Source organism: Zophobas morio, unplaced genomic scaffold, assembly GCF_036711695.1.
Source record: "Zophobas morio isolate AGI-343-1 ecotype UQ-CSIRO unplaced genomic scaffold, CSIRO_AGI_Zmor_V1 ptg000012l, whole genome shotgun sequence".
NCBI lineage: Eukaryota > Metazoa > Arthropoda > Insecta > Coleoptera > Tenebrionidae > Zophobas > Zophobas morio.
Window position 1 is genome coordinate 19,087,648 of NW_026972117.1, and position 27,052 is coordinate 19,114,699.

The 27,052-nt window shown below is 31.5% G+C and overlaps 1 protein-coding gene across 1 annotated transcript in view; it reads right to left on the reverse strand.

Annotated features, from left to right (window-relative positions):
• Window positions 1-1,228: 1,228 nt before the first annotated feature.
• The window catches only part of LOC135127969 (sialin), a 36,004-nt gene continuing 10,180 nt past the window's right edge, over window positions 1,229-27,052 (reverse strand). Inside the window, exons 5-10 of the mRNA XM_064054688.1 lie at window positions 21,375-21,595; window positions 21,173-21,319; window positions 13,492-13,624; window positions 2,128-2,283; window positions 1,606-1,691; window positions 1,229-1,545 (exon numbers count right to left, since the gene is read on the reverse strand). Of these exons, the coding sequence (XP_063910758.1) occupies window positions 1,330-1,545; window positions 1,606-1,691; window positions 2,128-2,283; window positions 13,492-13,624; window positions 21,173-21,319; window positions 21,375-21,595 (959 nt within the window). The 3' untranslated portion in view covers window positions 1,229-1,329. The remainder of the gene's footprint in view (window positions 1,546-1,605; window positions 1,692-2,127; window positions 2,284-13,491; window positions 13,625-21,172; window positions 21,320-21,374; window positions 21,596-27,052) is intronic.

The following is a 27,052-nucleotide window of genomic DNA, read 5'->3' on the forward strand; positions in this document are numbered from 1 at the left end:
ATTTCTATTTCTAAAGAAGAACATATAATAAACCCCGCCCTCCCACCCGCCTCCATTTCAGCGATTAATTTTATAAAAAAAAATAGTATTACCAAAATTGATTGCAGCAGAAAGAAGACGAAATTTATTTAAAAGAAAAAATTAACAGCTTTAAGTTTCGAAAATGGCCAAAAATGGACCGAAATTTGAAGAAAGGGAAAAATTACTAAAAGAAGATGGAAGTGGAATAGAGTGGATGAAAATGTTTTATTTTTGTCGAAACCAAAATAAAGTTATTGTTTTTCATATTTGCTTACTTTTATTGTATTTAGTAAACGTGTGTCTTCCTGATACGTTGATATAAAATTTCTTCATTTTTCGTCTACAGTAGTTGACTGCTTTTGATAGACATATTTATAAATAATATCTTTGGAAATATTGACAAAAGTAATACTTGGAGTGGACTGGACCTGATAAAATGCTCACTAAAATATGGCTATTCGTTCCCTCCAAATAATTTGATGACGTCATCTTCAAATATTTTTAGTAACTCACAGATTTCGAGCAGGTGTTGAAATGTCTGAGAAAATTACAATATTAATTAAAATTTGTTCGTTTATTCTCGGAAAATGATGATGAAATCTGCTTAACACCCTCAGATGTGGTACTGTATGTGTTTCAGTAATTTTTTACGCATGTCGAACTACATGAAAAAGTGGATACATTTTATGAAAATCTATATGACAGAGAGGGTTATTGTAATTCTTATAATAACTTAAACTTGAGTCCTTTTACGTTTTACTTTGTCAGTTGTAAAACAGTTCTGACATTCAAACTCTCTCGTTTCTTACCACTGACCCTTAATCGAATCAAGAAAGTTAAAACTTTTCTCGAAGTGTAGGAGGACTGTAAATGCTAACGTGTTCTTTCATGATAAGTTTAAAATGCGACATAAATTTTAATTGCATTTGTCTAAATATCTTTCGTCGTCGCAACCCTGTAAAATTGTCGTTATTGTTACTGAATAAAGCACAACACTGTTGGATATTTATACCACTTTAAAGCTTTTAATATTCGTGACTCCCTTGTTATTAATTACTTTCGTAGAGGTCGCCCGGAAAGCGGTTTAATTAATTTTGCTTTATTCATATAACATAATAGCAATAGATTTCCTTTGCTGAATAACAAATGGAGGGATAGACAACCGCACAAGAACTTTATTACTTCACAATTTGTTTTCAGAATGAAATTATTTCTCACTGGATCAAAATTCGCTTTATTCAGTCAGTCGAAACAAAATATTTAAATCAATTTGAAACAAATAATATTTACATTGTGTTTATTAACACATTATTGTTTAATCGTTACGGCGGTATCTTTCTTCTCGTCTGCTTTGTCGTCTTTGTTGTTCATTACCATTAATTCGGATTCGTTCTGCTTGCTTTGTTTGTCTGGAGAATTCCAGGGTTGCAGTTCCGATTTTGAGAACAAAACGAAAAGGATCCCGGTGCTTATTAACATGGCCGTGGAAATAAGGAAAACTTTCTGCCACTGAGGGACTGTTTGCTGTTGAATAAATACAGTTGTAGATTATCATGGAGTGAAAGTTAAATGTATTGTAATTACGTTTTGGAATGTAAGTTGACCCACTACTGCTGGGGTTATGAAGCCGACCAGGGCTACAACGGAGTTGACAATGCCGAGAATTACACCTGTAACAGAAATTTCGAAATTTTTAAAGATTTAAAACAACTTTTGGTTTATTTTATAATTTTTTCGTAAATGACTTGTCTGGGTTTCCCCTTAAAAATCGAAACTAAAAAAAAATAAATACACAGAGAAAGCTTTTCAAGACACGCTATGCACACTCAACCAATTGCACGCCAACAGCTCGCGGCAGGATCACAAAGGAATCTCTTTTCGATAAATATTATTACGATTTCCGATTTCGGTGTAATCTTGTTTAGCGCAACAAACCGATTAACCCTCAATATTTCCCTTGACGTTTCTTTAACAAGCTCTTACATAATTCCCACAGCTACCATTTGCTGAATTCACGTTACCGTGTGGTGCACTTGAACTCAACAGTCGTTTACAGATCTACTAGTAGCTATATGAAATGAAAAAGGGGTTGGTTTGATTACTCACTCGCATAATTGGGGCTGATATCTACAACGGAGGCTAAGGGACCAGTGGAGACTGACCCATTCATTGCGACGGCGGCACTTAGCCATATCACTGCCCATGTGTAGTCACAGCCTGAATAGGCTAAACCCAGCATACAAAGACCCTGGCCAATAGTACCTGAAATGTAGGGGTTATTGGTAAATTGTTGAAGGAACATGTAAAAAACTGTATTTAAATCATTTAATTTTTTACGCTAATTGTTTTATATTTACTGCTTTTTATATATTTAAATAAAAAAAAGTTGGATATGTCTTTTCCACGTGCTTAAAATATCAAGTGGTATAATTTTTTTAATATATAATGAGGTACAATTTAGAGAAAAAAATTGGTCGATGGTTGTTTCGACAGAACTTCCCTCGTCCTTGAAGTAAAGCCCAATAAATCCCGTTCCGTTGAAAAAGTATGGAATTTGATTTTGAGATTTTTGTTTTTTACCTCCATAAATTCGAAGTCGACTTTTTCTGGATCTTTGAATGTTTGCCTTTCTCGATGATTTTTTGAGGTTTGATTTTTCAATTCTTTGATTATTCAATTTTTCCATTTTTACTTCCCGAGCGTAAGCAAAGGAAGTATTGTAATCGAGTCCGTCGGTCGACTCTCTACTTTTACGTTTTCTCGATCTTTCATGACCCCTAGAAGACGAAGAAATAGGTCTCCCATTTCCGTCTGTCTATCCGTCTGTCCGTCTGTCCGTCTGTCCGTCTGTCCGTCTGTCCGTCTGTCCGTCTGTCCGTCTGTCCGTCCGTCCGTCCGTCTGTCCGTCCGTCTGCCGTCCCGGATTTTTATTAGACAGATAATCTCCGAAAGTACTCGACCGATTGTTGTGAAATTTTGTACTTATATTAAGAATATCATGTAGATGGTAAAACGCTAACCAAAATTTGTCTAATCATCCCCACCACTAATGCGATGACGTCACTTCAAAATTGTACATAGTAAATGGGTTTTCAATTGTATAAAATAACATAGTCCTACACATGTAGTTTACAACTCTGAATCGACTTTTCACCCGAAACGTCCAGATTTTTGGAAAAAAAATCAAAATTATAAAACAACATTTTGAAATTTAATTTTTAATCTGCTAACCAGAATGCTTTGAAATGTTGCAGATGTTTTAAGGCTATAAAGAGCATAATAAATTTTTAGTCAAAAAATATTTGCTTATCCCCTCCAAAAACTTGATGACGTCAGCTCAAAAGTTTGTGGAATAAATCATATCTAAAATGTACAAAATATGATGAGTCTGTACTTGTGATCTATCACTCCATTCATATTTTTTGGATTTGCATATACAGGGTGACTCAAAAAAATTAATGAATGCGTAAATTTATTTTACTGATTTACTCAGAAACTACAAAACCGAATGCTTTGAAATCTTGCAGATGTTTTAAGGTTATAAAGAGCATAATAAATGTTTAGTCAAAATATATTTGCTTATCCCCTCCAAAAAATTGATGACGTCAGCTCGAAAGTTTGCCGAATAAATCCTATCTAAACTGTAAAAATATGATGAGTCTGTACTTGTAATTTATCACTCCATTCATATTTTTTGGATTTGCATATACAGGGTGACTCAAAAAAATTAATCAATGCGTAAATATATTTTATTGATTTAATCAGGAACTACAAAACCGAATGCTCTGAAATCTTGCAGATGTTTTAAGGTCATAAAGAGCATAATAAATGTTTAGTCAAAATATATTTGCTTATCCCCTCCAAAAACTTGATGACGTCAGCTCGAAAGTTTGCCGAATAAATCATATCTAAAATCTACAAAATATGATGAGTCTGTACTTGTCATTTATCATTCCATTCATATTTTTTGGATTTGCATATACAGAGTGACTCAAAAAAATTAATGAATGCGTAAATATATTTTATTGATTTAATCAGGAACTACAAAACGGAATGCTCTGACATCTTGCAGATGTTTTAAGGTTATAAAGAGCATAATAAATGTTTAGTCAAAATATATTTGCTTATCCCCTCCAAAAACTTGATGACGTCAGCTCGAAAATTTGCCGAATAAATCATATCTAAAATGTACAAAATATGATCAGTCTGTACTTGTGATCTATCACTCTATTCATATTTTTTGGATTTGCATATATAGGGTGATTCAAGAAAATAAATGAAAGCGTAAATTTATTTTACTGATTTACTCAGGAACTACAAAACCGAATGCTTCGAAATCTTGAAGATATTTTAAAATTATCATAAGCATTGTAAATTTTTGATCAAAATGTATTTGGTCGTCCCCCCTAAAAAATTTATGACGTCACCACAAAATTTTGCTGAATAAATCCTATCTAAAATGTACAAAATATGGTGAGTCTCTTCTTGTGATTTATCATTCCATTCAAATTTTTTCGATTTGCATATACAGGGTGACTCAAAAAAATTAATGAATGCGTAAATTTATTTTATTGATTTAATCAGGAACTACAAAACCAAATGCTTTGAAATCTTGCAGATGTTTTAAGGTTATAAAGAGCATAATAAATTTTTAGTCAAAATATATTTGGTTATCTTCTACAAAAAACTGATGACGTCAGCTCAAAAGTTTGCCGAATAAATCGTATCTAAATTGTACAAAATATGATGAGTCTGTACTTGTGATTTATCATTCCATTCATATTTTTGGATTTGCATATGCAGGGTGACTCAAAAAAATTAATGAAGGCGTGAATTTATTTTATCGATTTAATCAGGAATTACAAAACCGAATGCTTTGAAATCTTGGGAATATTTTAAAGTTATTATAAGCATGGTAAACTTTTGTTCAAAATGTATTTGTTCATCCCTCCTAAAAAAATTGATGACGTCACCCTTAAATTTTGCTGAATAAATCCTATCTAAAATGCAAAAAATATGATGAGTTTGTACTTGTGATATATCATTCCATTCATATTTTTTAGATTTTCTTAAGTGGTGGTTCAAAAAAAGGCGCCGTATACCTGAGTAAATTGTTTCGTTATTTTATTGATTATAAGAAATCAATATTCAAAACGACCCAATTCATTTTCCCGAAAATTTGGGAATACAATAATTTTATTCTTAGTATTACACTACATCTATCCCAACTGATATACGTGTCCTTGCAAAAATGTTGATGACGTCATCACAATTTTTTTTTAAATTCCCACTACAAAAATGTAATGAAAAAAAAAACACAATAGGCATGCAGTCGTCAAGTTTCCGACAGCGAGGGAAGTACTGTCTAAACTCTTTAGACCAATTTTTTTAAATTTAAGATCTTTCGACTCCTCAATTTCCCGTTTGTTGAGTTTTTCAGTTTTTCGATTTTTCAGGTTTTCATTTTTTTTAAATTCCCCCTTAACGATTATTCAATTTTTCCATTTTACGATTTTTTAATTTTTTTAAATTGCCACTTTTCGATTTTTCTATTTCTCAACTTTTCGGCATTTCTATTTTGGGAATGTTTTGGTTTCTGTATTTTTCATTTTTTTTGATATTTTAATTTTAGATTTTTCCTCGAATTTCCGACTTCTCGATCTTTTAATGTTTCAATTTTTCGATGTTTCGGTTTCTCGATTTCGCGTTATTTCTATTTTTCGACCTTTCGATATTGCAAATTTCAAATTTTCGATTTTTCCATTTAGCAAGTTTTCGGTCTTTCGATGTTCAATTTTTTTTAATTTCGACTTGACCTGACCTGATTTGTCAATTTTTTGATATTCAGATTTTCAATTTTTTTCCTTTTCGATTTTTCGACTTTCAGTTTTTCAATTCTTCGATTTTGAAAATTTTCGAATTTTCGCATTCTCGATTTTTCAGTTTTTTCGTTCTTTAGTTTTTAAGTCAAAAAATTGAAAAAAGATAAAACTGAAAAATTTAAAAACCAAAAAATTGAGAGATCGAAAAACTGAAAAATCAAAATATGTACCAGAAATCAAGAAATCGAAAAATCTAAAATTTAAGAAACCAAAAAATTTAACTTCAAAATCCGTAAAATAAAAAACCGAGAAACTGAAGTAATTAACGTAACAAAATAGTGAAAATTCATAACAATTGAAAAATCCCAAAATTGAAAAAGAAAAACTGAGTTATCGAAAAATATCAAAATCGAGAAATTGAAAAGTCGTGGAAGAATCGAAAATCGCGAAATTGAAAAGCCGAGATGCTGAAACATCGAAAAATTGAGCAATGGAGATATTGAAGAATCAAAATATCCAAAAATTGAAAAATCTAATAGTCAAAAAATCGAAAAATCGGAATGCAGAAAAATTGAAAATTTAGAAACACCGAAAACTGGAATATTAACCCTTAAGCTACGATGTGGGGTCCTCAAGGGACCCCAATTTTAGTTTTTTTCAAATAACTTTTTTACAAAATTTTTTTGCTCAATTTCCTTTTTTGACTTTATTTGTGTTGTCACCACACATGCGAAAATGCATTTGCCTAATTATAAAACAAATTAATTTTTATTTTATTTATAATTTTGTGCTTGGGGTCTTCAAGTGACCCCGCGTTGTAAATGATTCTGCATGATCTAAGTGTGTTTCGTCACTCAAAATCATCAAAAAATGTTGAAATATAGTTCAGATTTAATAAACATCGACAAAAATACTGTTTCTAGATAGAATTTGATTGTTTGATCACGCCGAAAACCAAGAAATTCGTAATATTTAAATTTTTTTCTTTTAGAAGTATGTTCAAATTAAAATAAATTTTTGCATGTACTTTATCATTAATCAATAGACTATCCAAAAAAAAAAAAAATTTACTTAAAATAAACAATAAATAAGCTGGGGTCCCCAAGGGATCCCACGTCGATTTTTACGTCAACATTTTTTACATCGTAGCTTAAGGGTTAAACACCGAAATATTTAAAAATTTAAAAACTGAAGATTCGAAAATTAAAAAATCCTAAAACTCGAATATCGAAAAATCTTAAAATCGAAGAAAAATTGAAGAATAGAAAACTGAAAAATCTCAAAACTAGGACATCGAAAAACTGAGGTAGGGAGAAATTAAAAAATCGAGAAATCGAAAACTCGAGAAACAATCGAAAAAATATGAAAATCGAAAAACTGAGAAGTCGAGACAACGAAACAGAGTAATATTGGGCAATCGCGAAATGAAAAATATCGAAAAATCAAAACATCTAATAGTCGAAAAGTCGAGAAGTCGAAAAATCGTGGATTCGAAAAATAAAAAAATCGATTGATAGAAAATTAGAAATTAAAAAACACCAAACACTTAAATATTAAACAATTAGAAAATTTAAAAATCTAGAAATTGAAGATTCGAAAAATTAAAAAATCGTAAAACTGAAATATCGGAAAATAGAGAAATCAAAAATTAAAATAATCAAGAAATTTAATAATCGGAAAATTGAAAAATCCCAAAACCCAAAAATTGATCAATCGATAAATCGAAAAATTGGTCTAAAATTGTACATTTTGATTAAAAAGTTATCATGCTTACAATAACTTCAAAACGTCTGCAAGATTTTAAAACATTCAGCTTTGCAATCTTTAATCAACAAAATAAATTAATTCATGGGGGATGAACAAATACATTTTGACCAAAAATTTACCATGCTTATAATAACTTCAAAACGTCTGCAAAATTTCAAAGCATTCGGTTTTACAAATTCAAAATTAAATTGCAAAATGTTGTGTTATACTTTTTGTTGTTACCATCTACATGATATTCCCAACGTTGACAACAGATCACAAAGTACTTGAAGATCAATTGTCTAATAAAAATCGGAACAGCAGACAGACGGACAGACAGACAGACAGACAGACGGAAACGGAAGACCCATTTCTTTGTACTCTAGGGGTCATGAAAGGTCGAGAGAACGTAAAAGTAGATAGTTGGCCGACGGACTCGATTACAATACTTCCATCGCTTACACTCGGGAAGTAAAAAGTAGTAGGCGACCTTATAACTTAAGATCGGGTAGAAATACTGCAATTTAGTAAACGCCATTGTTTTTAGTTCAAAAAAATATATCGCGTCAGCTTGCGACGGAAACCTACATTTTTTGACGAATTTTGTTAGAATTACTTAACATATTTTTGTTTACCTACTGAATATGAAATAACGGTCCAAGTAATTTATGTCATTACGCTAACGCCATGTACATGTCACGTTTGGAATGTACTAAATTGACCTTCAAGCTAAAAACACTGCGTTTACGGAATTTCAATATCTCTGTTTTCAAGGTATAAGATCTCGGAATTTCATCTAGGATATCTGTACAATATGGGATTCCTTTACAAGTGAACTTTGCCAAAGCTTAGTTAAAACTATGCATTGAAAAAATTTTGGACGTCAAAAAAAAAAGGTCGCGATGTTACCCACTGATAAACTTTTAATTTGTTTCTGGGCCCATGTTGTGTATTTTTTACGTTTTTCCCATTTGTTGAGTTTTTAAAAATGTTGCATGAATAGAAAATGTTAAATTCTGGCTTTTGAGTGCTTAAAATGATTACAAACCAGTACTTTTTGAATACAAATTAAACCATAACTCTTTTAATTCTTAGAAACATTTGACTTTTATAAAAAATTATTTCGCGAACTAAGATTTGAAGATCCTGCGTTTTAACGCAGCAATGTTATACGGATTTAACTACGAGAATCTGAGTCTGTTACCAGCCCAGAGTAATTGAGAGGTTTCAATTTAAATCGATCCACTTTTATCTCATTTGTTTAAATACTTATACAAATTAAGTGGATGGAATATATTCTGTCCTGACAGAACGAGCGGAGAATCAATAATTAATCAAAACTAATATTTGAACAAATTTGCGATAATTACGGATTTTTATTACAGTTTAGAGCAGATATGTAGCTAAAAAATTAGTCGAAGTCGAATTTTGACACCTTGACAGTTTATGTTCATACTTCGAAAGAATTCGACTATTAGCACGTTCAGATTACTTAGAAGCGGCAGCGGTTAAAAGAAAATGAAATCTGATTAATTTTGTTTCGTCAACACAGAGGAGAGGACTGATTAATTAATTAACAACACTCTTGTCCAAAAATAACCTTAAATTGTTTGCAAGATTTTACAGCATTCGATTTTTGCATTCTCAAAGTTAAATTGTAAAATATTGGTTATATAATTTTGATTTTGTTCCAGAAAACTGGACGCCAAATATGAAAACTCAATATGGATTTATAAATTATCATTTTTTGGGGAAGCCATAGGTGAAGAAATTTTGATTAATGATTTATCATGTTTCCAATAACCTGAAAATATTTGCAAGATTTCAGGCGATTCAGTTTAGCAATTTCAAATTTAAATTTTTGTCCAAAAACCTGGATGTCTAAGGTAAAAATTCAATAACGATTCATAAACCACATTTAAATAACATTTATTAATATCAATTTTGAAGGTGACGTCATCCTATTATTGGTGGGGATGATTATCCAAATTTTGGTTATTGTTTTACCTTCTACACGATATTCCTAATACACATATAAAATTTAACAACAATCAGTCCAGTAGTTTCGTAGATTATCTGTCTAATAAAAATCTGAACAGATGATAGACAAATAGACGGACGGAAACGGCAGATCTATTTTTTCGTATTCTAGAGGTCATAAGCTTACGCTCAGGAAATAAAAATTGTTTAAAGTTATTTAGACAGAACTTCCCTCGTCTCTGAATTACAGTCGAACAAATACAGCTTTTTCGAAAAATATTGAAATTTAAATTTGCGAGTTTTTTAATGACAATTCTTATAACTTAGAAAAAAATTATGTGTGGACTGTTAAAATTCAGGTAAATAATGTAATTTGGTGTAAATAAACTCTCGCAGACCCTGCCCCGGGGAGGGTGCAGTCCACACAGGAACCGACAATATATATTTGAAGCAACCAACGGGAAAAATATATTATCAGTACATGCTTAATTTCGATTGTTTATGTCTATACATCGAACGAATCCGACCATTAAGCACGCACCAATTTGGTTGACCCGAATAAGCTGATGAAATTGAACAATTTTTTTTTCCTCAAAACAGAGGAGAAGACTAAAAATTCCTGATTTAAGAAATAAAATAAATTAACTCATTCATTCATTTTTTGAGCCATCTGTATAAGCAAATGTAAAGAGTATGAAGGCAATGATAAATCACAAGCAAAAACTCGTCATATTTTACACATTTTCGGTACAATTTATTCGGTAAAATTTTGAGATGACATCATCAATTTTTTGGCGGAATAAACAGATATATTTTGATTAACAATTTACCATACTTACAATAACTTCAAAACGTCTGCACGATTTCAAAGTATTCAGTTTTTCAAATCTTTATTTAATCAATAAAATAAATTGACTCAGTCATAACCCTGTATTAACAAATCTAAAAAATAATAGTGATAAATCACAAGTATAGACTCATCATATTTTACACATTTAAGGTAGGATTTATTCAGCAATATTTTGAGATGAGGTTATCAATTTTTTGGATGGGATAAGCAAATATATTTTGATTAAAAATTTATTATGCTTGTCATAACTTTAAAACATCTGCAAGATTTCAAAGCATTCGGTTTAGCACATGCAAAATTAAATTGCAAAATGTTGTATAATTTTGATTTTTTTCCAAAAATCTAGACGTTTCGGGTAAAACCTCAACGTGGATTATTTTATACAGTTTATAACTCATTTACTATGTATGCATAATTTTGCAGTGACGTCATCACATAATTGGGGGGATGATTGAATTTTGGTTAGTGATTTACCATCTACATGATATTTCTAATATATATAAATACAAAATTTGACAACAGTCGGCCCAGTAGTTTCGGAAATTATCTGTCTAATAAAAATCGGTACGGCAGACAGACGGACAAACGGATAAACAGACAGACAAACAGACGGAAACAAAAGACCTATTTCTTCGTACTCTAGAGGTAATAAAAGGTCGAGAAAACGTAGAAGTAGAAGAGAGTCGGCCGACGGACTCAATTACTATACTTCCTTCGCTTACGCTCGGGAAGAAACAATCAAAGTGGATTCATAAATCACAAGTGTAGGAGTATGCCATTTAACGTAACTCAAATAGAATTTACAAAAAAAAATCGAGAGGACGTCATTGAATTATTGGTGGTGATGAGACATACGACATACGGCAGACGACTAATGACAGACAAACAGACAGATTGACGGAAACGAGAGGCCTATTTGTTCATACTCAAAGCACATTTGCTAGATAGATTTTTAGGATGACGATTGAAAAACTAATAGACTTTACAAACAGAAACCCGCAACGGTCATTTTTGGTCACAATACCTTTTGGATCTTCAGTAACAAGAGGGCTAGAAAAAGTGAATAAAGGGCAAAGTATTAAGGTTGTTTATATATCCAGACAGATTCTTTAAAGTCTTCTCGGATATTTTGAGGATAAATTAGGGCCTAATGAGAAGCTTAACTTTTATTTTTAGAGATTGTTAGACTTATTGTTTTTGAAGTTAATTTGTTTTTTGTTTCACAGGTACTATTGAATCTAGCTGATGAACTAGAATAAAGACCAGCCACATAAATAAAATGAGAACACATAAAAGTAAATAACACAGTTATAAAGTGTGTATAGTTAATGGGAGTTGAAGAAAATAAAACAAACTATGATTAACACAACAATAAAAGAAACTAAATTTTCTATTAAGCGCCAAAGTGATAAAAATACTTTTACAACTAAAGCGAAAGAACAAATAAATAGCTATTTTATTAGAATAAACATGGGTGTCTGAAACGAAGAAATTAATTAAAATTAAAATTTTACCCTTTTCTGTATCGATAATTTCACATAAGTCTTAAACGAACACTACTACTGAAATTTTAGAACCATTTTTGTTTTGGAAGTAGGTAGTACATACATACTATTGAGAGAACTTTTCTATATTTATAAGATTAAGAAATAATATCAAACTGAAAAATGACTGCCGTCTAACGCTGTACAAGTTTTCTGCAGTTTAATCAAATCTCAACAAACTTCACGCACTTTGAATATCACAGGCATCAAGTGTCAGCCCAAGGCGCCTCAGACTGTGTCAGTCTGGTTATTGTTACTTGAATAGTTACTGGAGCTTGTTGTGTGTTTTCAAACTATGGAATGTGCAACACTATCACCAACACGGGAGAATTTAGAGCCCGCATGGAAGACAACATTGATAAGCTCGTAAATAATATACCTATTTAAAAGATGAACATATGTGAATATATGAGCTGCCTTAAACAATGTTTGTGTTTGTAATTTGGACGGAAATCAAGATGAATAGCGTCCGGCATGTTCTCGAGGAAAAAAAAGGATTTTCGGATTGGAGGTGTTGATTTATTGCGTTGTCGTGATGGCTGTTTTGATGGTCGTAGTTTTAACTTTCTTTGTTATGGCCGCAAATGTGTGCTTTTGTGGACATTATTATATGTCAACGTTGTTTACATCTGGGGTGGGATTTTGTTTCTTGATCGAAGTGATAAATTATCACTTGCGATAAATGTCATTGCGTAGCTTTTAAATGCAAAGTTTGCATTTATTCTTTGCATATAAGCTTATTAAATGCTCAAAAGTTTACAATTACCTTAGTTTTAAGAACTTATAACTCAGAATTACGATTTTGAACTTCTATTTTGACATAAATTTCGAGGTTATGTCTCCGAAATTTATCACTTCATTCAGAGCTATCGAGAAAATATCACTCCATGAAGACTTGATTTCGTGACAGAATCGAGAAATGTGACAGAAATGTCTCACCAACTCAGCCTCTCAACCAATCAGCAAACGAGATTTTATCGCTATCGAGTTTTTTTCGATCGAGGAACAAAATCGCACCCCTGTGCCGAAATTTTTCACTGCATGTATATAAATTTTGTCGACGAGTTTACATTGAATTAGTTATTAATGCGCATTATTTACAATTTAAAGCAAACTTTTGTTGATGAAATTTAATATTCTAATTAATGATTATATTCAATTTTATTAAATTACCCCATCGCGTTAATTTTCAAATTACGACCCGTATGCAACCAACTATACACAGTTATTCACCTTTTGCATTCACCGCATTTCGCCCGCAACCATTAAAGCGAATAGCAGATAACACCCGACCAGAGTGAACCGGAGTGTAAAAGCTTACTCACTAAAAAAGCTCCGGATGTGTAAAATCTGCACAGGAATTTTATTACGCGTCATTTAAAGGAAACACTTTGTAATACATGATTCCTAAATCTTAATCCTGTGATAATGACGATATCCTTTTACGGCTGACATAAATGGAACGACTTGTACGGAAATCCGACACAAGGACTTAAAATGTGACGATCTGTTAGGAGAATAAACTCACAGCCTGCTGTAGCTAACTTCCTCACGTTTGTTCTACTCATCTTGTTTGTCCTCAGCAAGTAATCACCTAAAAGTCCAGAGAGATAGGACCAGGTGGTTCGGAACACGTGACCCAGTCCTGAGAGCAGTCCTGTCTGAAAACGTATGGCATTTTAATTAAATATCCATAATTGCATACAAACGGAGAAAGCTCATTGGATATGTGCATATTTTTCTTAGAAAGAACTACTTAAAACTAAAAAAAAAAAAAAAAATTGCAGAGTGAACATACTTTATTTGTAGATGTAAGTCTGTCCTTTTTTTATTTTACATTTTAAGTTTAAACAAATATTCAATTGAAGTGAATAAACTTTTATCAGTTTTTATCAATCAAGACAATTGGATCTTATATTTGACAGATATCACTATAAACACAAAAATATCGGAAAAATAGTAAATATAAACATCAATTCTTTCAACGAAATTTTCTTTTACAAATGAATTGATATTCATTTGAGGTCACTGTCCTTCCAGCAAGTGTAATTAGTGTAAGATCAGTTAATTAGGTAGTGATTTTCTAATCTACAATGTTGTGAAACTTTGACGAGTTCATTAATACGTGTAGCAGTAAATCCACTTATTCTTTCGTTATTTTAATCAACGATATATCTCGAAGTTGTGGATGTTTTTATTTAAGTTATTATATTTTAAATAGCATATTTCATAATTTCTCACTCGAACTAAAAATATATAGTTCAATTATGCATTGAAACTAATCTTAAACGTTTATACATTTTAAGAGAAAGGATCTTGAAAATTGTCAATCATAATAGCATCGTGGATTCGAAAACGGAACGACTTCAAATTTTTTTTAAAGATTTGATAACTTCTTACAGCTTAAAATTTGAATATTTATTTTCGAAGTTGACGCTTTAAGGTGAAGTGTTTCCGAGACCACCATATTTTGATTTTGACCGCATTTAATTTGTGGGGTTTACTTTCGGTTTGTGAATTCATTTTGACTTAACCATTAACTTAACATATTACCATAATTTAACATCATCTAAATTATTTTTTGTTTAAATTTCTTGATAGAATGTGACGTAATTAAATTATTTCCTCTTTTCCTGGTCATTTTCGTATTCATCCAGGTATCAATATGAAATTTTAATTTTATTTGAAATAACAGCAAAAGATTTTTAAAGTTAGTTAAAGCTGACGGTTTTTCTCTTATGTTATCTGCCCAACAGATGTTAAATTGTGAACTTCATGGGGAGATTCGTGCCTAGTTTGGTAATAGTTGGCTGTTTTGCTTGTTTTGCTAAAGGCAGGGTATAGCGTATAATATGCAACAGGTTTTTTGGGCATAGATGTACTGTGCGACAAACTAAAACGAGGACTTTAAATTCAGCTTTCGTTACAACGTCCTATCTAGCACGTAATAACTTGACTATTAACATCCAGTTGCTTTGATTAAAATTTCGCTTTTCGTTTTGTTTTGTATCGATTTGTAACATTATTTGATTTGATTTTGGAAAGCTGGAGAGGGTTTTTCAGCTGAGAAATAAGTTCCTTGTAGCGTAATTTATTTCAACGATTTTTTTCCTCCATACATTTTGATTTAAGGTCATTTTTCCAACCTTGGGTTTCACCACTTTCCATTTGAAAACATTTCACGAAAAAAAAAAACAATTTTGCCGATCACAGTTTTTGAATTTACCATTTTTCGATATTTTAAAATTTTGTGTTCATGTCTCATTTTGGCGGGATGTTTAGGTTAGCACAATGTTTTTGTATAAGGTGAGCATTATATGGTTTAGGGAAAGTATGACAGTGGCCTTAGAAAATTATTCACAGGTTCTCATTAATGTCACAAGTGTGAAACATAGAAAGCTAAATTAAAAAAAATAATAAGTAGGAAATTAAAAACATTAAAAACTTTGAAAACTCTTTTACTGCTCTTGAAATCAACGGTCACGTTTAATATAAATGATTTTTGCTACATTGTCGTTAATAAATAATGAAACATATGTTTAGAAATTTTGATAATATTAATTACCCTTGATTATTATCAATGCACTGGAAAAAAAATTGCAACGGAATTCGTTCAAAATGTGAACGTATACAAAACTTACTTGACATACACCTTGTAAAACTTTTATGACTTAAGCGGGTTAAGTCAAACCACCCATAAGTTATGTTCTTATGTCGAGTGGAAATGGAAGCAAGTAATACAATGTAAGATGTGAAAAAAGTAAAAAAAAAGCGCTAATCGTAACTTTTTTTGTTATACTGTTTGCTATAAAATTTACTGCTTATTTCATGTACCACGAGTGGGATTTTGTTTCTACCGATACGATACCAAGTTATAATGAAGCGATAAATGACAAGGATGAAAATACATTTCAGATGCGAAAGAAAAAGGCGACCGCATTTTATCGGTACCGATATTTTATCGTTATAGAAACAAAATTCCACCTCTGACCTGACTTGACCTAACGTGACCTAAAATGTCCTGGCTTCTCTATTGTGTCAAATAAACAAATTTTAAAAATTTCTGTGAATATATAAAAACCACAAAAAATATTCAACAAACAAATTTTTATATCGAGCTATTTTGACGAAACTGTAAAAACTGCTATATTTCAATTAACATTTTTGGAAAAATGGTAGGAATTTCCGAAGAAATGAAGCTGAAAATGGTTGATTTCTGGATATCGAAATAGGAAAATGTCTTCAACTAATTTTCGGATGTAGTTGAAAAATGTGGAAAGTGCCAAAATCAGTTTTATCTTATCAAATACTAAGCCCGCCCACCCACCCTCTATTTTCTTAAAGGGTATGTCATTTGCCAAAATCAGTCTTATCTTGGCAAATACTAGACCCCGGCTCCTTTCCAATCCTAATGACTAATTTTATTTCCGTTCACTATAAGATCATTCATTTCATTCAGATCGAATAAACTCAATCCCTGAAAAAAAGATAGGGTGGGTGGGCGGGGCTAATTATGTTCTTCTGTCGAGTGGAAGTAGAAACTAATAATAGAATGTAAAATGTGAAAAAAATAAAAAAGAGCCCTGATCGTAACTTTTTTTTTATACTATTTGTTATAAAATTTAGTTCTTATTTTATGTACCTGACCTATTGGTTTTAACAAGACCGTGCTCCATTCCATTTTGGACGACAAGTGCGACAGTACTCAGAAGACAGTATTTAGATTCGCTATTCGTAACTTTTTTTGTTATACTATTATTATTTGTAAGCTTTATGGACCCGAACTGCAAGGATTATTATTGTCCATTGTTGCCATAATGGAGCTGTAAAGTTTTACTAGGTATATGTGAACTGAGTTAAGTTATACAATAGCCAGTTTGACTTATTATAAGAGTGCTTTGGCTTAAGCCGCTTAAGTCATAAAAGTTTTACAAGATGTATGTCAAGTGAGTTTTTTATAGATATCAGTTGAAGTGGAAAACGGGGTGTCAAAATCCATCATTGTGGTGACTTTTGCCGAAATTTTTTCTACCAGCCATAAGAGCGGACTCAAAACAAATTTGTCTGATGTAAATTTGCCTGAGAAAATTGAATTCTTTTTCTCCAAGAACGGAAGTTATGGTTATTAATATTCGAATAAAAATGATATTTTCTAAGCGTAAGCTAAGGAAGTATAGTAATGGATTCCCTCGGGCGACTTGCCACTTTCAGGTTTTCTGGACGTTTGACGGCATCTAGAATATGAAAAAAGTGGTCTCCCGTTTCCATCTGTCTGCATGTCGGTCTATCTGTCGTCTGTGTCGATTTTCAGGACAGATAATCTCCGAAACTACTAAACGCATTGCATGCATATGATAAAATTCATCCACACCAATAATTTGATGACGTCATCTCAAAGGAGTTTATTTTAAAATGTTTTAAATTATATATCACAATTTAATCCTATACTTGTGAGTCCGCTTTGAGTTTTTCCGAACGGCCAAATTTTTGCAAAAAAATTAACACAGTATAATAACTTTTTTCCACTAATTCAGCATATAACTGTCCAATGTTTATAAACTTGTGACTTAAGTGTTGACATCTATGTTGATGAAGTTATCATAAATGTTTTACTGTTCAAATTAAGAACGAGCCACCCCAGAATATTTTGTTTGGTTATAGCCTAATCAATAATTTAGTCCTCTGTTTTGAGGAGACAAACAATTCATTCAAATAAAAAAAGAATCTACGTGACATTCTCTCGATGTGTGAACAAACGCTCGATGTTAAACACGTTATTATTGCTATTTACGTTGTCCGTACGTACGGTTTCCCCTTGGAATTTGCGCTCCCATGGTGCAGGGGCTGCGGGGGGTGTTATTTATGCCTCTGCTTTTCATTTCATAGAAGTTATCAAAAACAAAAATTGCAAAATCAAATTTTATATATTTTCAAAGAAGCGGGATTTGTTGGATTTGTACTTTAGGCGTGAGGAACATTCTGTCTAAATAAATTCGACCAATTTGTTTTATTTGCTGGAGGAATATATAATGGAAAATATGATTTCATGGTTAAACATGCAAAAAATAAATACCATTTATCTTTAAAAATTGGTCTAAAATTATTTAGATAGAACTCCCCTCGCGCCTTAAGGCTACGTTTTCTGCATGGAATTTTCGGTACATTTTTAGACTGAAATATCTCCATTATTAACAGACTAATTATAGATTGTGAAATTTTAAATATAAGCTGTCCATAACTTTCTCTATATAACGCAAGGGCAGTTCTGTTAAAAACAGTTTGTGATAATTTTTTTTTTTAATTGTACTGAAATTTTTGCATAACGTATTTTTAAAAATCGATACCTCAATTATTTAAGGAAATTTCGAAACACGGTTTTCAACAGTGTTTTCAGCTTGTATAAGATATATCGTAGAATTTTTTTGTTAGAAACGACACACAGTAAAAAAAGTTCGTGCTGTAGAAGCTGCTAAATGTTGATTTTTACTAGATCTCAATTCTAACAAATAAACTCGAAAATATTCTGCCACCATTTCTAAAGTTTTGTAAGCTGAAAACAGTGGTGATAACCACGTTCCAAAATTTCCACAAATAATTGAAATATTAATTTTTAAAATATGTGACGCAAAAATTTCAACAAAATTTAAGAAACATATGATAATAAACTGTTAAAAAAAATATAGTGAAGGTAGTGGACAAGTTACAAGTGTATTAATGAATTTTTTTGAAAAAACTGCCAAATTTGATTTTGCAAAATTTTATTTATTTTAATAACCACTGTAACCAAAAAAATAGAGATAATGAAAAAAAAAAAACATTTTCCAAGGATGACATTAGAATCCACGAGGTATTTAATAAATATTGCTCCCAAAAATTTTTTTTTAATTAATTGTGATCAAAATCAAGGCGACTTCGTAGAGTACAGGAGCATATATTTTATAAAGTTTAGATAACGTATGTTAATGCAAAATGCAAAATGATGACGGGACCCAATTACAAAAAAAAAAGAATACAATTTCTTATATCCACCAAATTTAAAAAATAAAATTGCATAGGTATGATTTAAGTAATTGGTTGCTCAAATTGTACTTGTCTTTATTGAGTTAACATTTCAAGAAAAAATGGTTACATATGGAAATAACAAATACGTAGTTTCCAATTAGAGCGTCAGTCTATCGTAGGGACTCTTCATTTTTTGCCTAATCTCCGACAAAATTTTCAGACATAATGACAAATCAAAAGTGATTCATTTTGTAGACCTTGTGCATACAGTTTGCAAGACACTTAAATTATTAGATTGTGAACTACTTTATTATTATTGTTATTATTGACGGCAATTAAGATTAAATCCGGCGAATGGCTAAATATTTCTCGATTTTTCATGACCCCCATAGTATAAAAAAAATCTCGCGTTTCCGTGTATCTGACTACTGACCTAATGGTTGTCAACGTCACATCGAAATTTTGCGTGGTAAATGCTTCCAATTTTATAATATAATGTACTCCTGTACTTACTGTTGATGAATTCGCCTTGATTTTTATCACAATTATTTACCAACATGTCGATGCAATATTTTATATTTAGACCAATTTTTTGAATATATATTAGTGTCAAAAATCAAACAAATTTGTTACGCCAGTCAATACGTAAATAAAGGACACAGAAAGATCGCAAAATTCAAAATTCTCTGTAAACATTTAATCGTTCTTTAATAATTAAAATGGAAGTTAGAAAGCACACACGTGCAAGTTCTAGGTTGAATGAACGTTCGTTTTGTTTGTAGGTACAGAACTGTTGTCACTGTGAATAAATAATGGCTGAAGTACGCACAGATTTAAAAGCAGATGATTTATTAATAAAAGGTGAGAGATAAATAACTAACGTTTCTGTTTCACTGTAGTAGACAGGTTTTGCACAAATAGTGAATCTGGGAAGAACTGACTAAATTTTGTAAAAGTTACGAAATTTTGTGTGGTGATGTGTAAACAAAATGTTGAGGTCGGTGACTTAAGTAATTTTAATAAATATCTGTAGTATTTTTTTCAAGTTTTCTATAACCCTAATTTCGTGATACATATCTCGTATCATCATTTTTTTCCACACTTCTCTACTTTTCTTATTCCGTAGATAACGTTTCGTTGACACAAAAGCTTTCTGACAAATTCTGATAACATTACGTAACTTAACACTCAGCCACTACATTTAAAATAAACATGGACTTTTAGTTATTTAATAAGCAATTTGTACCCTAAATATTTGGTTGAAGTAAACGAGTGTATCAACTGAATATTTTTAACCGCAACGTCCAGACCCAAATTATTTATTTGGTTAGTTTATTAATATTATCCTCTGGTATCGACGATATGAGACTCTTTTTTTAAACGAAATCTTGAGGTCTTACGCTCGCGAATTAATAATACATAAAAATTCTGTTGCTTCCACCGAGAAAAATATATATGTTTTTTTATAGATTTTTTACTTGGATTACTGTGTCTCTGAACTACGTCTGAATAAATATTGTTTTCTCATTGGTATTCCACTGCATTAATATTTTTTTCCAGCCTTAAGAACTGTCTACACTTTTGTCTTTATTCGTCGGCGTAAATACGGCTCATTCATTTTTATGTGTGAATTTTCTTTCGCCGACAAAATGTTAATTTTATAGTTCGTGCAGCAAGTGGAAAGGCGAGCTCTAATCCACGTTTAAAATAATTATCAAAGAGAAAAGTAAATTAGAGACAACTGTACAGCAAATTAAAACATGTTTTTCGGTAATCTCGTGCTTGTGCATAGCTCTGAATTATTTAAATTAATGAAAACTATTTCGTGTGGAACTGTCAGACTAATTAACTTTATATACCTACGGGGCGATTCATCACTGCACCGTAATTCTTCCTCACCCTTTGTTAATGAGCAGTTCACTGATCTTCCCTAAACTAACGACAAGCGCATCAGAATGCCTCTAATGTTGAAAAATTAATTAAACACTAATCCTGCTAATTATATTTTCAATGTATCTATCTTGATTAAAATTACATCGATCGAAAAAACCTTGAACTGCAAAATAATGAACCATTTTATTGGCAAGAAGCATGCACAATTACCGCCATTACAAGTCACACAAGGAAATCGATAAAACAATTTCAATTAAATTTTAAACACGAAACCACCCCGCATTATCAAATCGGGAAACGACGCTCGAACTTACCGCCTGTATATTCCAGCCATGAATAAACTTAAAATACGTTGGCGCGTGAGTCATGAGGGTGAAAAAACCCCAAATTCCGCCCCATTGTGCTAATATGTTCATCCAGACGGGCACGGAAAAAATGATACTTTTCCAGGGAACGGGAGCCTGACAACAATTTTTTTATTCAGGTGGCTCTCACTTAGGAATAATATTGTTTTACTTTTTGTTTCGTGTAACTCTGGCCGAGGCTTTCCAGGATGTATTCTTTCTCTTCGGGCGAAATTCTGGGATGTTTGGCTGGACTGTCGTATACTAGAAACCACCATGCTGCAAACCACACGGTTCCTACTACTCCAGAGGTGTAAAACACCCATTCCCAGCCCCACTTGTGGATGATGAAACCACATACGGGATAGGTTAGAGCTGCTCCGATGGAACTGCCTAATTAGATAATTAAATAGTTATTCGGGTATGTATTTAGAGGGAGAGAAGAAATATTCAAGTTTAATCCGGAAGTTTTGTACTACAACGAATTTAAGGTTTGTGATATACCCAATTTTTCCACACGACTGTTACTTTAGACAAAACATAAAAATTAATATAGTAAATATTAATTGCTGCTAACCGATTTCGTATCAAAAGTCGACAGTTTTACCATGGTTTTATAGTATATTTGAAATATTTCACATTTTAATACGTTTTACAGCACACACCTCCTTGGGGAAATCACTGCAACAGTTACGTAAGCCAGACAAATTAAACTGTGTTTATTCTTATAAGAGTTATAAGGTTTCCAGTTAAAAAATGCGAATGACGTCATAAGTTCTACAACGCTAAGCAAATTTAATAGTAAAATTATACACTTTTTCACTGTTTTACTTGAAATATTCAACATATATATTTTTATTTTTACTTCCAACGGACGGATAATTTTCTAGTTTCTCGGTGTTTCATGACACATACGAGTAAAGTATGAAAAGATAAATTTCCCGTTTCTGTCTATCTGACGTCTCTTGGTGATTTTATTAAGCAATCCCCAAAACTGCTGGATTGATTATTTGATGTAGTTGTAGTTTATGAATCCGCTTTCATTTTTTACCTTCGAATCCAGGTCTATGGAAAAATATCAAAACTTTAAATTTTATAATTTAACGTGGGAAATGACGCTAACACGGTTCCAGAAGCTCTAAAAAATTGTCCACTTAAATAGCTTTATCATTATGACGGTCTCTCTTGAGAAATACCAACGGGGTTAAGGCCAGTCGCTACGTTTTCTAAGTAGAATTTTCGGTCTATTTTCAGAATGTAATATTTCCGTTATTAAGAAACCTATGGTTTTGAAATTTTAAATATATGTTGTCCATAAGTTTATTTATATAACGCAAGGGCAATTTTGTTAAAAACAGTTTGTGATCATATTTTTCTTTTAATTTTAGCGAAATTTTTGCATAATCTATTTTTAAAAATCGATATCTCAATTACATGTAAAAGGAAATCTCAGAACACGGCTTTCAACAATGTTTTCAGTTTACAAAACTCCAGAAATTATACCAGACATATCGACGATTTTTCTGTTAGAAACGGTACAGAGTAAAAAAAGCTTCCTCCCAAAAAATAAAGTCAAAAATAGACCTAGTACGATTTCTAAAGTTTTGCAAGCTGAAAACAGTGGTGACAACCCCGTTCCAAAATTTCCATAAATAACCGAAATATTGGCTTTTTAAACTATGTAATGCAAAAATTTCAACAAAATTTAAAAAATATATGATACTAAATTGTTAAAAAAAAAACTGCCCTCGCAGGTATGTAGTGAAAGTTGTGGACAAGTTACATTTAAAATTTCGTAACCATAGGTGTGTTAATGATGGAAAAGTTTTGCGAATTATGTAATATGCGCGTAAACATTTAAAGTGTATAAGTATCAAACCGAAGATGAAATATTTGTCAGGTTTTTGGAAACTGACCAAAATTTGTTTGATTATTATCCCTACCAACAATTTGATGACCTAATCTCAAAATTTTATACAATATAATTTTTATGATTGTGGTTTATGAATCCCCCTTGATATCTTGTTCTGAACAGCCAGATTTTTGGAAAAAAATTTATAATATAATTTTATAACTGAATACCGAATGTGCAAAACCGACTGTTGTGAAACGTTCTCTTAAATTTTGTATTTTTAGAATTGCTTATACAGGGTGACTCAACAAATTTATGAATGAACCGATTTATTTTAGTGTTTAAATTAAAAAGTGCTAACGTCATTTTCCATAAATTATGGGTTATGAGAATACAGTATTGCACTATAATTATGCATATATAGGTTGTTCGGAATGTGGAGGACGCCACAAAGAGTAAACTATTGAGGGATCTCGTTATGTACAAGAAAAACATTGAAAAAAAATCTTTTAAGTAAGGTTCAACAAAAAAAAATGCTTCAATTATCACAACGAATAATGAAGCTTTTAGTTCATATTTTTGTTCCCCATGGTAGACAAAGTTATGAATGTCTTATTTAAAAAAAAAACTGGTTTACCTGACCCTAAGTACAATCAAACAAATGCAGTTTCTTAGTAAATAATGAAATTTGATTTCGAAATTATATTTTTTCTATTATGACCCGTAAAAGTTAAAATAAAAACATGCATGTATTGTTAAAATGTAGATAAAGAATGCGTTCTTTTAAGTAACTTTTTCATTATAAAATATTGTGAACAAGGACAAGAAAACTGATCACAAAAGGTGACAACAAGACGACAAAAATAGAGAACTAGAAAAAAGTGATAAAAAAATCTCAGCATGCAACAAAAAAAAAATTGGTCTAAAGAGTTTAGACAGTACTTCCCTCGCTGTCGGAAACTTGACGACTGCATGCCTATTGTGTTTTTTTCTCATTACATTTTTGTAGTGGGAATTTAAAAAAAAATTGCGATGACGTCATCAACATTTTTGCAAGGACACGTATATTAGTTGGGATAGATGTAGTGTAATACTAAGAATAAAATTATTATATTCTCAAATTTTCGGGAAAATGAATTGGGTCGTTTTGAATATTGATTTGTAATAATCAATAAAATAACGAAACAATTTACTCACGTATACGTATCAGAGGCAACTGAAAATCGTGTATGTATAAACATTCTTAATTTAAGATGACAGGCGTAACAGCATACGTGAGAGTCAAACAGAGAAACTGTAAACAAAACGACCATCGGTTTTATTGCTTCGACTTCCGCTTATTATATAAAACATTGGGTCTTATTTTAATTCTTGACGGTGAAATTCACAATTGGTTGATTATAAACATGTCTATTTCACATTCGCGGAACCAAGTGAACGCATAAAACAAATGCAGGTCTGTAATGTTAAAGTCGATGTAAATAAGCGTGCTACCCTTATGTTTCAACCGAGTTTTTCCTTTAACAAATTTTGTGTCTACCAAATTGGGTTGGTTGGGGTGTAATACTAATAATAAGTGTTGCCTTTAATTTAATCAATAAAATAAATTGACTTCATTAATTTTTTTGAACCACCTCTTAAGAAAATCTAAAAAATATGAATGGAATGATAAATCCCAAGTCCAAACTCATCATATTTTTTGCATTTTAGATAGGATTTATTCAGCAAAATTTAAGGGTGACGTCATCAATTTTTTAGGAGGGATGAACAAATACATTTTGAACAAAAGTTTACCATGCTTATAATAACTTTAAAATATTCCCAAGATTTCAAAGCATTCGGTTTTCTAATTCCTGATTAAATCGATAAAATAAATTCACGCCTTCATTAATTTTTTTGAGTCACCCTGCATATGCAAATCCAAAAATATGAATGGAATGATAAATCACAAGTACAGACTCATCATATTTTGTACATTTTAGATACGATTTATTCGGCAAACTTTTGAGCTGACGTCATCAGTTTTTTGTAGAAGATAACCAAATATATTTTGACTAAAAATTTATTATGCTCTTTATAACCTTAAAACATCTGCAAGATTTCAAACCATTCGGTTTTGTAGTTCCTGATTAAATCAATAAAATAAATTTACGCATTCATTAATTTTTTTGAGTCACCCTATATATGCAAATCGAAAAAATTTGAATGGAATGATAAATCACAAGAAGAGACTCACCATATTTTGTACATTTTAGATAGGATTTTTTCAGCAAAATTTTGTGGTGACATCATAAATTTTTTAGGGGGGACGACCAAATACGTTTTGATCAAAAATTTACCATGCTTATTATAATTTTAAAATATCTTCAAGATTTCGAAGCATTCGGTTTTGTAGTTCCTGAGTAAATCAGTAAAATAAATTTACGCTTTCATTTATTTTCTTGAATCACCCTGTATATGCAAATCCAAAAAATATGAATGGAGTGCTAGATCACAAGTACAGACTGATCATATTTTGTACATTTTAGATATGATTTATTCGGCAAATTTTCGAGCTGACGTCATCAAGTTTTTGGAGGGGATAAGCAAATATATTTTGACTAAACATTTATTATGCTCTTTATAACCTTAAAATATCTGCAAGATGTCAGAGCATTCCGTTTTGTAGTTCCTGATTAAATCAATAAAATAATTTACGCATTCATTAATTTTTTTGAGTCACTCTGTATATGCAAATCCAAAAAATATGAATGGAGTGATAGATCACAAGTACAGACTCATCATATTTTGTACATTTTAGATATGATTTATTCCACAAACTTTTGAGCTGACGTCATCAAGTTTTTGGAGGGGATAAGCAAATATTTTTTGACTAAAGATTTATGATGCTCTTTATAGCCTTAAAACATCTGCAACATTTCAAAGCATTCTGGTTAGCAGATTAAAAATTAAATTTCAAAATGTTGTTTTATAATTTTGATTTTTTTTCCAAAAATCTGGACGTTTCGGGTGAAAAATCGATTCAGAGTTGTAAACTACATGTGTAGGACTATGTTATTTTATACAATTGAAAACCCATTTACTATGTACAATTTTGAAGTGACGTCATCGCATTAGTGGTGGGGATGATTAGACAAATTTTGGTTAGCGTTTTACCATCTACACGATATTCTTAATATAAGTCCAAAATTTCACAACAATCGATCGAGTACTTTCGGAGATTATCTGTCTAATAAAAATCCGAGACAACAGACGGACAGACGGACAGACGGACGGACAGACGGACGGACAGACGGACAGACAGACGGAAATGGGAGACCTATTTCTTCGTCTTCTAGGGGTCATGAAAGATCGAGAAAACGTAAAAGTAGAGAGTCGGCCGACGGACTCGATTACAATACTTCCTTTGCTTACGCTCGGGAAGTAAAAAGACAATGAAAAGAGGATAAAAGTCCATAAAGAATGGAAAAGACACTACAAAAAGTGACTAAAAAAGAAGGCCAAAAAAACGCGACAAGGAAGTCTTTTTTTGACTCCCTTGACACAAAAATGTGAACAAAAAAAAAACGTTACAAAAAAAGCGCTAAAACCTTGTAATCTTTTTTGTCGCAGAGGACAAGAGAATCAAATGAAAAAGAGCAAAAAAATGGAACAAAAATAGTTCACAAAAAACGAAACCGAAAAAAGGGGCCATTAAAAATTACAAAAAAAAATTGGTCTAAAGTTGTTTCGACAGAACTTCCCTCGCTCCTAAAGTACAGTGAAACATATCCAGAATTCTCCAGTGTTTATTTATCTTACATCGAAAGAATGTCACGTAGAAATTAGTTTGATTTGAATTAAACTACAGTCAAACAAAATGATCTGAATATTCTTATTTTATTATTATTATAAAGACGACTCGTTCTTGATTCGACCAATAAGAAATTGCTAATGAAGTCATCAACATGGATAATACTAGTCACAGTACAAAAGAAAACTAGTCGCAGTGTATTACC